Source organism: Entelurus aequoreus, linkage group LG22, assembly GCF_033978785.1.
Source record: "Entelurus aequoreus isolate RoL-2023_Sb linkage group LG22, RoL_Eaeq_v1.1, whole genome shotgun sequence".
Lineage (NCBI taxonomy): Eukaryota > Metazoa > Chordata > Actinopteri > Syngnathiformes > Syngnathidae > Entelurus > Entelurus aequoreus.
Genome location: NC_084752.1, coordinates 14,597,168 through 14,614,391, shown reverse-complemented (window position 1 = coordinate 14,614,391; position 17,224 = coordinate 14,597,168). Strand labels below are relative to the sequence as shown.

Below are 17,224 nucleotides of genomic sequence, written 5' to 3'. Positions count from 1 at the left end.
GATTCTGCGGCAGTTTGGAGAGGTCTAAGGGCCCCTACGAACTATAAGCCCAAAACCCCCCAGGCCCTGAGTGACCGGACTCTCGCTCAGGGCCTCAACACACATTACTGTCGTCATGAACGGCCTTCAGCTCATCAAAGCCATGCTCCCCCCACCATCACCCTCCCCACCAACGCCAGCACATCATTAAAGGAGTTAAAGGACTCACAGGACTCCAAAAACATCATAAGACTGTAAAGACCCTCTCCATCAAAGAAGAGGATGTACGCCGGCAGTTCTTGAAGCTGAATACGCGGAAGGCCCCCGGGCCGGATGGTGTCTCCCCCTCCACTCTCAGACACTGTGCGGACCAGCTGGCTCCTGTCTTCACTGACATTTTTAACACCTCTCTGGAGCTATGCCGCGTGCCGTCCTGCTTTAAGACCTCTACCATTGTCCCTGTCCCCAAGAAAGCACGGATCACAGGACTAAATGACTACAGGCCGGTCGCGCTGACGTCTGTGGTCATGAAGTCCTTTGAGCGCTTGGTCCTGCCCCACCTCAAGGACATCACCGCCCCCCTCCTGGACCCACTGCAGTTCGCCTACAGAGCCAACAGGTCTGTGGATGATGCAGTGAACCTGGCCCTCCACTTCATCCTGGAGCATCTGGACTCCCCAGGAACCTACGCTAGGATCCTGTTTGTGGACTTCAGCTCTGCCTTCAACACCATCCTCCCTGGACTGCTACGAGACAAGCTCTACCAGCTTAGCGTGCCCGACTCCCTCTGCAGTTGGATTAATGACTTCCTGACAGACCGAAGACAGCACGTACGGCTGGGGAAGATTGTCTCGGACAGTCGAACCACAAACACTGGTACTCCTCAGGGCTGTGTACTCTCCCCCTGGCTCTTCTCCCTGTATACAAACTGCTGCACCTCCAGTCACCAATCCGTAAAACTGCTCAAGTTTGCGGATGACACCACTCTCATCGGGCTCATCTCGAATGGCGATGAGTCCGCCTACAGGAGAGAGCTGGACCGGCTGACGTCCTGGTGCAGCCTCAACAACCTGGAGCTGAACGCCCAGAAAACAGTGGAGATGATCATGGACTTCAGGAAAGTCACAGCCCCACCATCCCCCCTCACCCTGATTGACTCTCCCACCCCCGTCCCCATTGTGGACTCCTTCCGTTTCTTGGGCACCACCATCACCCAGGACCTCAAGTGGGAGCTGACCATCAGCTCCCTCATCAAGAAGGCCCAGCAGAGGATGTACTTCCTGCGGCAGCTGAGGAAACTTAAGGTGCCGACAGAGATGCTGGTGCAGTTTTACTCAGCCATCATAGAGTCCATCCTGACCTCCTCCATCACAGTGTGGTTCCCCGGCGCCACAGTCCAGGATAAGAATAGACTGCAGCGCATCGTACGTGCTGCTGAGAAGGTGATTGGCTGCAAGCTCCCATCCCTCCAGGACTTGTTCTCCTCCAGGACCAGGAGGCGTGTGGGTCGGATCACAGCTGACTCTTCTCACCCTGGACACACACTATTCTCCCCTCTCCCCTCAGGCAGGAGACTACGCTCCATCCAGACCCACACCTCCCGCCACCTGAACAGTTTTTTTCCCCTCGGCCATCAGGCAAATGAACAATAACTCCTAACAGCAGCTCCTTGAATTCCTTCTAAGTCTATCTGATAGCTCAGTCACAGCTCTTTTTATACCAAATATGTGTTATATGTGTTTTATGTCGCACGTTTGCACCAAGAAAAATTCCTAGTTTGCGAACCCGTTCTCAAACAATGGCAATAAAACGATTCTGATTCTGATTCTGATTTTGTTTAGGGTACAAAGCCAACAGTGAGGTCCTAAAATAAAAATAAAAATTATAAAAAAGGCTTGACATTACACTTTGCATGAATTTATATCACATATTAGTTTCACATTTTAAGTTGAATTGCTGACATGAATGGACTTTTGCACGATATTCTAATTTTATGAGTTTCACCTGTATAATGGAAATGCCTGGGTGAAAATGTGGTTGCAGGAAAATATGCAACTTTTCTCTGACTGCAATTGAACATTCACCTCTTGAAAATTAGGAGCACCGTGGCAAGTGGGTTCAAGCTTTTGACCAAAAGCCTATTTATTTCTTGTCTGTCCTGTGTACTCTTCTCCACCATGGTGAAGAAGCTAGCGGCAGACGTGAACTGGAGCTAGTACTTATTGTCCGCCTCAGAGCCAGTCAGAATCTGTCTCTCGTCTTTCTCATCTAATTGAGAAAGCATTCAATTAAATTGAACAAATAATAGTGTTAACATAATGGGCGCTCAGTTGGTACCTGTTGAATTGACAGCAGATGAAGTGCCAGCGTTACTGCTGCTGGGATGAGATCTAGATAAACGCGATTCAAAAACGCGAGTTTCATTTATAGTTATTGCATGCTGTATGTTCAAATGTTTCAATATATTGCTCGTATGTCCTCCTCTTGATAAAATAGCAATATTGCAATTATTGCAAGTAGCGTTGTTGCAATCTTTTTTTGTAAATTGTAACTTTGGAGCGTTTGTTCCGCCCGGGCGCCGCCTCTTTGCTGTCTGACGTCATAACGCAATCCCATTCATTGGCATCATTAAGGTAATCATTTGAAAAATTGGCAAGCGATTCTAATTAATTTAAAAACTGGGAACCCGTTCTGAAAAACAACCGGTTATCGATTCACATCCCTAACCACTCTGTCAATATGCAGAGTTTAATAGCTTAGTTGTTCAGACCGTAATGTGTTTATACAAGATTAGATTAGGGCTATCAATTATTTTAGCAATCGAGTATTGTTTAGTTTGTTCGATTATTTGAGAAATCTGATAAAACACACTTTTATGTCTCAATGCATATTTTAGGGAAAGTTGTTGAAATAAACCAAAAATAATTCTGCTTGCCATAGCCTTACTTTTTTTGTTACTGATAAATGCACATCTTTAACATTGAAATTGCACTTTTAATATGTTTGCACAACAAAATGCTCTGCTGCTCGCCGCCATACAGATCATGCCACCGACACACCACTGCTCTCATAGGCCCTCTAGTGCAGTGGCTATGCAGAAACTATAGGGCACTCCAAGTGGTCGGGATTTTACAATTTTCATTAAATCATTTAATCATTAAACGATTATTTGAAGCAACATACTATAAAATGAAGCTTTTTTTAAATCAAATTAATCGATTAACCTTGGGGTTGCCAATTAATTTTTACCGTGGGCCGCATGAGCAACCTGAGCACTGCTGGAGGGCCACACCGACAATTTTTCAATTAAATGTTGCTCAAATTATTTTTGATATACCGTAAGATAAATAATAATAATAATTTCGTTTAACCTAACTTAACTTTATACAAAAGCAGATTGCTTTTGATGGTTTTATTTTTAACACTGTCTTACACAACACTTCCTGATGTATAATACAATGCATAAATGTCAATTTCTGTCACTTTATCCTGCATCCTCTTTAAAAGTCCAACATTTTTCCCCGTCAGATTTAGACAACCATCTGTTGTCACACCTGCCAGCTTGTCCCATTTCAGTCCTAACATGTCCAAACACGGAAGTAATACAAATAACGCTTTTCAAAACAAAAGCAGCACCGTTGTATTGCACACTCGACAAAGATACTTTTTAAAATGTATTTTGTAATTTATGATTAGCCTCACGCGGGCCGGACAGGGACGCACAAAGGGCCGGATGTGGCCCGCGGGCCGTCGAATGCCCAGGTCTGGTTTAACCGTTGCAGCCCTAGTTTAGATTGAGGTATGACGCTTGTAATGGGGAAAACATTAATGTGTCTTGTTTTCATGTTACCATTTAGAATACATAGCCATTAGTGCGCTGGCTTGATTCTCCAGGAAATGAGCAGCACAAGGGGTCCATGTGGGTTTATTAATCATGTTTTACGGTCATTTTAATTTAAAACGGCAATACGAACCATCAATTACCGCAGTTTAACATTAATACTGGTAATCTTTACATCCCTAGTTACATCCCAAATCAATTAATTTAGCTTATTAGAATGTAGTTTTTATTAGGATGGAGCAATATTTTGTGTGCATTAATTAATGAATTTTTCCACAAAGATACACTATATTGCCAAAAGTATTTGGCCACCCATCCAAATGATGAGAATCAGGTGTCCTAATCACTTGGCCCGGCCACAGGTGTATAAAATCAAGCACTTAGGCATGGAGACTGTTTCTACAAACATTTGTAAAAGAATGTGCCGCTCTCAGTGATTTCCAGCGTGGAACTGTCATAGGATGCCACCTGTGCATAAATGCAGTCGTGAAATTTCCTCGCTCCTAAATATTCCAAAGTCAACTTTATTATAAGACAAGTGAAGAGTTTGGGAACAACAGCAAGTCAGCCACCAAGTGGTAGGCCATGTAAACTAACAGAGAGGGGTCAGCGGATGCTGAAGCGCATAGTGCAAAGACTTTCTGCACAGTCAGTTGCTACAGCGCTCCAAGGTGCAAGGTGTGATACCAGGGGGGCACCTGTGATCCCCAAGAACATGCTTTATCAGTATCATGCTTCAAAAAACGAAAAGCTTTGCACTACTAAACATGCTCATTGTAGCCATTAATTCAGACTTCCGTTGTTTTGATTAAAAATAAATAAATAAAAATGTTTTGCTTGAAAATTGTTTTGTTAATTTCTGTTTTGTAAGTTCAAGTGAAGGGCTTGGCAATATGGCAAAAAAATGATCACGATTAATTTTTTCATATCGTCCGATCTCGATTATCACATTTTTTTAATAAAGCGCATTGTCCTGTGCACGATGATAATGGATTAGATTTATATAGCGCTTTTCTAGACACTCAAAGCACTTCACAGATAAGTGAGAACCGATCATTCATTTTCATAACATGGTCACTGCTGCCTAGTTTCTCTTGTTATACTCTTATTTTTACTGTTATATTTTTATTCTTATTGTTACTTTTTATTTTTATTCTTATTGTTATATTTTCTATTTTACTTCCATTTTTACCTCCATTATTTACAATAAAAATTCTGTACACTGCTGCTGGAATTTTAATTTTCCTGAGGAAACTTTCTGAAGGAATCAATAAAGTACAATCTATCTATCTATCTATCTATCTATCTATCTATCTATCTATCTATCTATCTATCTATCTATCTATCTATCTATCTACTGCAGTACTTTGTGACAAATATTTCCACCATGTTTGATTGAGGTAATATATGCTAAAAACTGACAACTGTCATTTTGTCCATATATATAATTGTGCTTAATAGAGGTGTAATGGTACAGGTAACCCACGATCAGTACCTGGTTTTAGGGCCACAGTCTTGCTTCTTTCTCAGTACTTTTTTGGGGGGTAAAAAGAACAACTTTTTAAAAGTTACTTTAGGTTTTATTGCTTGTCATCACAAACATTCTGCCGTAAACCAAGTATCAGTGGTGTAGTTAATACTATAAAACTTTTATTTAAAGTTAACATTTACAAAACAACACTTTTAATAATTTATTTGATTACTTGTATACATCAGTGCTTCTCACCAGAGCTTTGGCAAACAAGTGGTGACCCACATTGTGGAGTTTTTAAAGCTCAAATTCTGTAGCTTATATTTAATGAAAATACATTAAAGTGCAGTTTGAATTTGAGGTATGTGTAAAATAATGTGTACCAACAGATAAAACAAGTTTAATGACTATTTCAGGAACAAAATGTTTTTTCTATCCACAAGTACCTTTTCTATCAAAGGGGTGGAATATTTGCAGACATAAACAAAAAGTTGGATTCAAAATATTTAGATATAAAAGTGCCTTTTCTGATTAAATTAGTGGGTGTGTTGATTATCCCAGTCGGGACCAATACACTCACAGAAGTGTGAGTGCCTGAAAGTCCACAGTCAGGGCAGGATTACTGGTGCGCTGCAGCAGATAGTGAAAGTAAAGTGTGTCACTAAAGCCGCCGCTCCTTCTAAATGTTGTTTCAACTTCTATGCTAGTGTAGTCATATTTCTTTATTTTGTTCTTCTGTGCTGCACTTCCAGCTGGTAAAGGAGAAGAGGCTGATTGAACATAATTACGTCGTGATGAGACTGACTTTCGCGACGGTGGAACAGCATGGTCGTGCACACACCGACACAAACATTTTCACACAGACACACGCTAACGTACACAAACACACGCACACATTCACAGACAAACACACAGGATCACGGTCATTAAAGGTGGATTGTTCCATGAAGGATTATACCGAGCATTGTTGCTTCCTTACTGTTTACTACTGCAGTAACTTTAAACAGAAATTTTCGCCGTGTTTCATCGAGGAAATATGCTAACAGCTGATCACCATGATCAAACTCAAATGCATCGCGATCATCATCATGTAATCGCCCAGCCCTATTAAAGTGTTTATATATTGTGCTCCTGATCAATTTGAATTTATTTTCATTTGTTAACTTTATTTAATTTTATTTTTCAGTATCAAATGATTCAAGTCGGTCAAAAATGTTTATAGTTTCATGTGTGTCTATATTTGTTGTGGGCACTAGGCGACAATTACCTTGGGAATTAAGTGGGTGGGTATTGTAAGGGATGGGGTTTATTATATTACATATTGAAAAATGTGCAGATACCTCAACTTGCTGTTGCCATGATCCATCATACTGTATTGTCTGCAGAATTCAATAAAAATATTTGGGAAAAAAATAAAAAATGTTTATAGTTTAAATAAGGATGCAATTCAAATATTTTCTGTAGCAAACTAAAAACAATAGTAACAAAGTTATTCCTTGTTGTAAGTTGATGTTTTTTTCAACGTTAGTAAGGATACAATGTAATGCAAGTGTACTTATAACAATTGTATACACAAATTATACTATTTAAAGTGGTGGTGGCCAGGTAGGGGGCGCAACATTTTTCTTCTTCCTAGGGGAGCAAAACAGAAAATAATTGAGAAGCACTGCTCTAACGCAACTCCTTTAAAAATGTATGTTTTTACAAAAGTTTTATTTTTTTCCTCACCTTGAGAGTAATAAAACCCAAATGGGAAAAATCTTGAAGTAGGTTAGAATTCATGCATCACGGGGTTAAATTCAATTGTAAACATTGAGAAACTAGTACAAGCATCCAGTATTCGGTATTGCCAAATCAATCACGTCTTGTCAAAGCATCTACTTTTCTGAATTCATTGCCGTAACACTGTTTTTTTCTACTGCAGATATCATCATCAAACCACTTTCTATTTATGCTTCTATTAAAAACATTTCATGCAAAGAACAGAAATGTGCAAATATGCAGGCTCACAAATGCCGAACCACAAACAAGCAGGGATCTACTGTATTAAAATGTGGCAACAACTTTGACCCAAAAACTAAACTTGCACTCTGCTAAGACTGGAATTATCACACATGTGAAATATTTCTACCAGAGAAGTGATCGCAGGTTGGCAAGGCTACAGGATTTTCCGGATCCGGAGTGTTTCACACTTCACCAGCAGAAAATTCTGCAGCATGTATTCTCCAGGGAGATATCCAGCCAGTAGCATCAGACATCCTTATGACTTTCGTGTTTTTAATGATATAAAACATAAGCATGACTTCTGCGTCCCTCATCAATATGTCTTGTTGGATGTTAGGAATGCATACCCAACACACATTGACTATAGGTGCTGGATAGTACCAGTCTGACATTCATGAAAATAAGACTTTGAACAAGCCACTAAATGAGCACATAGGGCTAGCAAAGTTAAATATGTCAGTATCTCTGCATTGCTTCAACAGTGTTTGCTAGACCAGTGGTCCCCAACAGGTAGCTTAACTAAGTTTGAGTACCTCTCCAAAAGGTCAATATTTGCTTAAATTCTCTATTATTGTGCTAATTGCTTAACTCCAACATTTAGCCTCTGTTTAAAGATCAAGTACCACAAAATAGCATTAAGACCATGACTGCATTGTTTGAGTGGAGATCTGCTTCGTAAATAAATTACAATTTAAATGTTGGCAGTCGTATAAGGAAAACACAAATGGCTAACATGTCTATTTTTTTTCTCCAAGTAACTGATGGTGATGAAGGTTGGAGACCCCAGTAGTGGACTAACTGTCACTCAACAGTGTTGATATTTCTCAACAAAAACTCCTAAGCAGTAGGTATAAAGGGTCTTTGGGGGGTTTGAATGTCTTTCAGCTATTGTTTGTTTCTTATATTTATATTAAATTTTGTAAAAAAATATTGTCCTTATAATAAAAGGGAAACTTTTCATTAATACTTTCTGCCATCTGGAATTTGTATACACCTCCAATGTAGGACCATATGTGCAATGCATGTGGTGAAGGCCAAAAAGAAATATAGAGTCCTATAAAAGTCATATAAATATGAGTCATATAAAACTCACCCCACGTCTCTGTCCAGCATGGTGCCGGGATGGAAAGGGGGAAACGTGCTACCGTTTGGAGGCTCCTTGGGGGAGTACAGCTTGAACGACTTGGAGGAACAGCCTGAAAGATAAATAAGTCAAGAATTAGAAAGATAATATAAAGGTCATTTCTATTTGTTGTGGGTTAAGGACAAGAATGTTGATTATTTCCAAAAAGTAGTACATTTCAAAGTACATACACACATAGCATGAACAAGCTGAAGCAAAACATATAATTGTGGCTATGAAAGGTTGCTCAATCTTCTCAGTAACAATGCTCTCACAGCCCGACAAGAAGTCTCTCACAAGTCTCATCCCCCTGAATTACTCTAATTGGCCAGCTCTCTAAAGGCGATCCAGGCATCGCAGTCTCCAGGTCATGACCCTAGCCGTTACCATGGCGAAGCCCCGCCTCATATATGACCCTGTCTTGTCTAAACAAAATAAAACCTGTTTGCGCAAGACACAATTTCAAGCTAAAAACAATTACGAACAGGTGCACATTTCACCTTTGGATTAAGGCATTAAACTAATTTTAAAATATAAAAAATCTGAATGTAAAATGACCAATTGTTAGTGACAGTGTTTCCCACAGGACTGCAATCTATTTGAGGGGGTTGGTTGTGGGCGGAGAGTGTCCTACATGACATAATCATCAACTGAGTTGGCTATAACACAAGTGCATGTATTTTTTTAAAGGCTCAAAAACTGTTATTACAACTGTAGGTGTTCTGCACACTTTCTCGTTGCTATTTAGCCTAATGCACACTCCCTGGACTTGTGGAGGTGCCCTGCATGTATAGATCTCTGCTCCTGCGGCGAGTACTTTGCCATTCGTTACAGTTTGGATTTGATAACAGAGCAAATACATGACACAAGCAATACTCCCTGTCTCACTGCTTGGGCATTCGGCAGACCTACATATCGCTCTTTACTAGAAAGTCTCAACATGAAATAAATATTTACCGTTATAGCCCTTGTATCTAAAACAAGGGTGTCAAACTCATTTTAGATCAGGGGCCACATGGAGAAAAATCTACTCCCAAGTGGGCCAGACTGGTAAAATCACGGCATGATAACTTAAAAATAAAGACAACTTCAGATTATTTTCTTTGTTTAAAAATACAACAAGCACAATTGCACAAATCATAATGTTGGTTATTGTTTTTTTTACAATTACCTTTTGCGGTTAATAGTATATATACACTTTATTTGTCGTTATTTATATTTTTTTAATAAATTATGTGATAATGTTCATCAGTCAACTCATTGGTGTTAATTTTCAAACTATCAAGATAAAAAAATTATATCTAAATCAAATAACAGTATGTTATTTATGTAGTTTGATAATTTTCCTCGACTAATGTACTAACATCATGTGGTTTATTTTGTACATATGTAGCATCATCTACAAAGATACAAAGAATTGCTATTTGAACATCCACTGGACACATTTACAACAGCTGTTTCTTTCATTCAAAAATTTCAGGTTAATTTTTATACTTAGCAATCTCATTCTCATTCCGCGGGCCGGATAAAACATGTTCGCTGGCAGGATCCGTCCCTCGGGCCGTACGTTTGAAACTCCTGATCTAAAAGAGGTCTTATTAACCACTGAATATTTGCAACCCCGATCCCTCCGGTGATGTCGTCTTATTCTCTGGCAGACTAAGCGAGCTGTTAAAAAACTGTCTTACAAAGCAGACTGCCAGCAAAAAGGTAGAGCTAAATCTGTTTGTGAAGGTCCAAAATTATTTAAGGCGGGTTGCAACAAATAGAAGAGAAAGTCAAACACAAACACAAATAGACGGAATAGAAATTGAAAGAGTAAATGAAAACAAATTTCTAGGTACAATGATTGATGATAAATTGAACTGGAAATCTCATGTAAAAAATAAACAACAGAAAGTAGCAAGAAACACATCAATAATTAATAAAGCAAAACATGTTCTAGACCAAAAATCACTCCATATTCTCAACTGCTCGCTAGTGTTACCATATCTGAGTTATTGTGTAAAAATATGGGGAAATAACAACAAAAGTACACTTCATTCATTAACGATGTTGCAACAAAGATCAGTTAGAATAATACATAATGTTGGCTATAGAGAACCAAACCCTTTATTCATTGAATCAAAAATACTGAAATTCCACGACATAGTCAATTTGCAAACAGCTAAAATGATACACAAAGCAAACTATAATCTGCTACCCAAGAATGTACAACAATTCTTCTCAACAAAAGAGGAGAAATATAATCTTAGAGCAAAATGCAATTTAAAACATTTGTACGCACGTACAACACTTAAGACCTTCAGTATATCAGTATGTGGAATTAAATTATGGAATGGATTAAGCAAAGAAATCAAAGTACAAAGTACAAAGAAGAAGAACCATGATAAACATTCTGAATGTATTTCATCCATCCGTTCATTTTCTAGATAATCTTACTCATCTCACCATATGAAATATAACTTACTTCACCAATTATTATTTATTTATTTTTATTGTAATTTCTTATGGAGTATATTGTGAATAAATTGAGAACAGGAAGTGAACAAAAGTTTTAGCAACTGCTATGTAAAGGAAAAGGGGTAGGATTAAATAAATTCTGCTTCTTCCTACTCCTTTTCAACATGTTGAATAGAGAAACTGGAAATTGTGATGTATCATGTTGTATGCATGCACGTTCCAAATAAACTCAAACTCAATAAGTGAGTGTATGTAAAACAACACTATGCTAGATCTAACTTTTCTCGGCTATTCTGGCTTGCAATAGCGAGTCATTTGCATTACATAGAGTTTTTGCACCAGATTACACCCTTCCTCACTCAATCATCTCATTTATCCAGGCATCGGACTGGCACTGGGCATCTTTAATGGCTGGGTGTTTGGGCCAGGAATCAAACTTGCACCACCTGCACGTAAAGGCAGCAGCATGTACCATGAGAGAATTGTTGTGTCAGGAATTTAAAGAAGTTTCTCAACGTCAAGTAGAAAACTATGCCTTAACAGGACCTAGCACTAGTATGCAAAGGGCTGAGTGCAACAGCAAGAGAAAGGGGGGGTGAGGGAAAACAACACAAATGGAGTTGATAAATAAATAAATAAATAATCGATGGTTATGTGTCCATTAGATGGTGAGAGCTCCATTAGCTCCTCTCCTCCCCTGTTAGCGGTTAATGACAGGCAGTCACAATCACATCAACAGGATTCCACTTCCTCCATTGGGAATTTGCTCATTTCTGTCGAACAAGCAAACGCTGTACTGTACAACTACAATATGCTCAATATGTCGGCTCAAAACACAAATGGTGAAAGTTAAGAGGCGACATCTGCGCACATCCGACAATATACACAGAATTAACTTTGTATAGATTTACTGTGTTGAGTTGAGTTTGAGTTTATTTGGAACATGCATGCATGCAACATGATACATCACAATTTCCAGTTTCTCTATTCTACATGTTCGAAAAGGAGTAGGAAGAAGCAGAGCTTATTTAATCCTACCCCTTTTCCTTTACGTAGCAGTTGCTGACAATTGTGTTCACTTCCTGTTCTCAATTTATTCACAATATACTTCATAGGTAATACAAAATAAATAAATAATAATTGGTGAAGTAAGTTATATTTCATATGGTGAGATAAATAAGATTATCTTGAAAATGAATGGATGGATGAGATAAATTCAGAATGTTTATCATGGTTCTTCTTCTTTGTACTTTGTAAACACTTTAAGTTTGAAGAGTTTCTTGACGTGGATCATATTAGTACATTGTTGGATTTCTTTGCTAAATCCATTCCATAATTTAATTCCACATACTGATATACTGAAGGTCTTAAGTCAGTGGTTTTTAACCTAGTTGGAGGTACCGAACCCCACCAGTTTCATATGCGTATTCACCGAACCCTTCTTTAGTGAAAAATAAAATGGTTTTTTTTTCAAATTCAATACAAAGTTATATGTTTTTGGTAACACTTTAGTATGGGAAACATATTCTAAGTAACAAAGACTTAATTTTGAGTTATTTGGTTAGGGTTAGGGTCAGGGTTAGAGGGTTAGGGCTATATTAAGGCAATGCAGAATAAGGCATTAATAAGTACTTAATAATGACTAGTTAAGAGCCAATATGTTACTAATTTACATGTTAATGATCAATTAATTAATGGTGAATATGTTCCCCATACTAAAGTGTTACGAGGTTTTTTTTTACTGGTGCACAAAATGAACCGTGCATGTACATCACCTTGTTCAAAGAACAAAACCAACACAGTGCATAAACTCACAACAAATTACACACCTGCAAATCAGTCTGACTTCTGCTGTTGCCGTATCCGTAATACGCCGATAGGGAGAAGTTTTTATTTACACGATGAGTCGGGTGTGTCTTCACCTCCGCCGAACCCCTGAGCCCGACTCACCGAACCCCTAGGGTTCGATCGAACCCAGGTTAAGAACCACTGTCTTAAGTGTTGTACGTGCGTACAAATGTTTTAAATGACATTTTTCTCTAAGATTATATTTCTCCTCTTTTATTGAGAAGAATTGTTGTATATTCTTGGGTAGCAGATTATAGTTTGCTTTGTGTATAATTTTAGCTGTTTGCAAATTCACTATGTCGTGGAATTTCAGTATTTTTGATTCAATAAATAAAGTGTGGTTTAGGTCAGTGTTTTTCAACCACGCCACACTAGTGTGCCGTGAGATATTGTCTGGTGGGCCGTGGGAAATGATGCAACTTCACCTAATTAGTCAGAGAAATATTTTTTTGCAAATCAATTATAATAGGCAAATAATATTCCGTTGTCGAGTGCCTGGAGCTCTGCATGGTAACCATGTAGCACTCCATATCAGTAGGTGGCAGCAGGTAGTTAATTGCTTTGTAGAAGTCGGAACGCGTCGAGGATGGTTTGTCGTGATAACAATACGCAGAGCACATTGGGAGACGGCGCGCAGGTAAAAAAGGTATGTAATGCTTAAACCAAAAATTAACAAAAAGGGAAAGGAAAAGGCACTGGAGCATAGGGATGGCTATGCAAAACGAAAGTAAAACTGAAGTTGCTACAAAGTAAACAAAAACAGAATGCTGGACGACAGCAAAGACTTACAGTGTGTGTCCGTACATGACATGACAATCAACGATGTCCCCACAAAGAAGGATAGCGTCGGCACAACTTAAATAGTCTTGTTTACCAATAGAAAGCAGGTCAGGCAATAGCACTCAAAGGAAGACGTGAAGCTGCTACATGAAAAATAACAACAAAACAGGAAGGGCAGCCAAAATAACAGCACAAGACAGGAACTAAAGCACTACACACAGGAAAACATTAACAAAAAAAACTAAAAAAGACAACCTGGTGGAGTTTCATTTTTTAACCTTTTCTGCTGGTGGTGTGCCTCCGTATTTTCTTTATTTATTTTAAGGTTGAAAAACACTGGTTTATAGGTTGTCAGCTAGCACTGAAACAACACTTTCAACTTTTCTCAAAAACAAAAGTGACTGTAAACCTAAGGGTTTGTTTGAGTTAAACGTTAGTCAGCGTTTTACGAATATCTATATATATATGTTTGTCTCTAAATCCGTCCACGCACATTTTACGACAGGCTGCAGGGTTACAAAGGCAATTAGAAAAGGCACCAGGCGCGTAATGCTAACCACTAGCAGTTAGCTAGGCCCAAATAATAACACAGCATATTCGGGGCAAAAGTAAACATTTACCCACATGTGCAAGTCATGGATATCGAAGCCAACACAGCGTTATATGATGTACCAAAAAAAATATCGCTTTAGTTTGACATAACACCAAGAAGAGGGCCTATGCCGGCGAAGCTAACGTTAGCTCGCTCGGATAGCAGCTTGCTAGCGCCTTAGCATAAAATCCCTTTCCCAAAGAGAAACACGCAAAATTAGCCAAATTAAGTACAACTTTATTCGCTCATTAGCCGCAATTATTGTCATCAGCAGAACGTGAGGCGAAGAAGAGTGTGGATGAGACGAGGGAGCGTTTACCTGCGTGGAGGTCCAATGAGAAAAAATAATGTTTACAGATCCCAGTGAGTGTGTGTGTGTGTGTTTGTGTGTACGCACCGTGCGTAAAGACGGTCCTGCCCGCTGAATGGACGCCTGGGCGCAGCGTAGCAACACAACACGTCCGAATCAACGCGATCGATCAAAGCATCCAGGAGGCCAAACAAGCCCAAAAAGCCGGGGAAAGTGTCGGCTATGTTTTGTCCCGCATGAGGCCTTGTCAGAGGGCTGGAGCCTGTTGTGGGTTTACATACGGACCCCGATGAGCCCTTTGTTCACTGGAGGACATGAACAATAGCTCTAGGCCCTCCTCTTCCTCTTCCTCCTCCTCTCTCTCCGCAGTACATTTGCTCTTCTCTACCCTGACCGCCAGCCCCCCACCCCCCTCCTCTTCACTCCCCACCGATGCTCAGAAAGCTTGCCTGCTAAGCATTTTTCCCCCATCTTCCACCCTCTTCATCCTCATCCCATGCCTTCATGGCTGGCAAGCCACACAGATGACAATTTGGCCTGATGCAAGGGGGTCTCAAGTTAAGTTAAAGTTAAAGTACCAATGATTGTCACACACACACACACACACAGGTGTGGTGAAATTTGTCCTCTGCATTTAACCCTTCCCCTTGTTCACCCCCTGGGAGGTGAGGGGAGCAGTGGGCAGCAGCGGTGGCCGCGCCCGGGAATCATTTTTGGTGATTTAACCCCCAATTCCAACCCTTGATGCTGAGTGTCAAGCAGGGAGGCAATGGGTCCCATTTTTATAGTCTTCGGTATGACTCGGCCGGGATCTGAACTCACAACCTACCGATCTCAGGGCGGACACTCTAACCACTAGGCCACTGTGTAGGTACTCAAGTGCGCTTCCCAGTTTTTTAGTCCACAGGAACTTGGATATTTCCCCACTATGGGGTTTAAAACAATCATCCACACAAGTATTTTTTATTTTTTAAATGGTCTAACCTCCGGGCAGCACGGTGGTACAGGGGTTGGTGCGTCCTGGGTTCGATCCTGCGCTCTGGATCTTTCTGTGTGGAGTTTGCATGTTCTACCCGTGACTGCGTGGGTTCCCTCCGGGTACTCCGGCTTCCTCCCACCTCCAAAGACATGCATCTGGCGATAGGTTGATTGGCAACACTTAATTGGCCCTAGTGTGTGAATGTGAGTGTGAATGTTGTCTGTCTATCTGTGTTGGCCCTGTGATGAGGGGGCGACTTGTCCAGGGTGTATGCCGCCTTCCGCCCGAATGAAGCTGAGATAGGCTCCAGCACCCCCCGCGACCCCGAATGGGACAATCGGTAGAAAATGGATGGATGGATGGATGGGTCTAACCTCCTCCGGAAACAAGGTGGAACAGGGGTTAGTGCATGTGCCACACAATACGAAGGTCCTGAGTAGTCCTGAGTTCAATCCCCCCCACTATTTGAGAAGGACTGAACTATAAAGATACCACTGGAAGTATTGCAAAGGAATGTATTTTTCTTTTAGGGACGGCGTGGCAAAGTTGGTAGAGTGGCCGTGCCAGCAATCGGAGGGTTGCTGGTTACTGGGGTTCAATCCCCACCTTCTACCATCCTAGTCACGTCCGTTGTGTCCTTTGGCAAGACACTTCACCCTTGCTCCTGATGGCTGCTGGTTAGCGCCTTGCATGGTAGCTCCCGCCATCAGTGTGTGAATGTGTGTGTGAATGGGTGAATGTGGAAATACTGTCAAAGCGCTTTGAGTACCTTGAAGGTAGAAAAGCGCTATACAAGTATAACCCATTTATTTTAAACACACTCACACACACACACACACACACACACACACACACACACACACACACACACACACACACACACACACACACACACACACACACACACACACAAAGCACTAAGCCCAAAAGAAGAATTCCATGGCCTCTAAATCTGCTTAAATCGCCTCAAAATATAATCAGATATTCAGATCACAGCCAGAAAGACCTCACCCATATGTAATAGGTTGGGATATAAAAAGAACAAGTCGTATTAAGTGTGTGTCTGTCATGTGAACCAGCAGCACAAATGCAGACCGTATTTCTGCATGTTTCATACAAGCTTTGTTTGAGAAAAAAAAAAAGCTGTTATTGTGAGAGTACTCTGCAAACTCTAAACAAGATCACCCATGCATACTGGCAATGTTACGGTAACATCATGTTTTTAATCTATTTTGGTCTGGTTTGAGAATACAAGCAATAAAGTTTGCATATACCGTATTTTCCGGACCATAGGGCGCATCTGATTATAAGGCGCACTGCCAATGAATGGTCTATTTTTTTTATCTTTTTGCATATATAAGGTGCACCGTATTATAGGGTGCATTAAAGGAGTCATATTATTATAATTTTTTTCTAAATGGAAAACACTTCCTTGTGGTCTACATAACATGTAATGGTGGTTCTTTGGTCAAAATGTTGCATAGATTATGTTTTACAGATCATCTTCAAGCCGCTTTCTGACCCTTGTTGCGCCGTTTTGTGGGCGGTCTTATTTACGTGGCTCACCTTCGGCAGTGTCTTCTCCCCGTCATCTTTATTGTAGCGGTGTAGCGTGCAAGGACGGGAGTGGAAGAAGTGTCAAAAGATGGAGCTAACTGTTTTAATGACATTCAGACTTTACTTCAATCAATAACGGAGCAGCATCTCCTCATCCGGAAACAAAAACACAGGAAATGTGCCCCGTGAATAACCGTCCGACCGAAACTCTATTATAACTAAAGTTCCTTGGGTGAATAATGAAAACTCACTACGCCGGTATGTTTTAGTGCTTTCA

The 17,224-nt window shown here is 40.3% G+C and overlaps 1 protein-coding gene across 1 annotated transcript in view; it reads right to left on the bottom strand.

The window, feature by feature from the left end:
* ldb1b (LIM-domain binding 1b) overlaps nt 1-17,224 on the bottom strand; it is a 59,370-nt gene that overhangs the window by 27,986 nt on the left and 14,160 nt on the right. Inside the window, exon 2 of the mRNA XM_062032807.1 lies at nt 8,389-8,491. Within this exon, the coding sequence (XP_061888791.1) occupies nt 8,389-8,491 (103 nt within the window). The remainder of the gene's footprint in view (nt 1-8,388; nt 8,492-17,224) is intronic.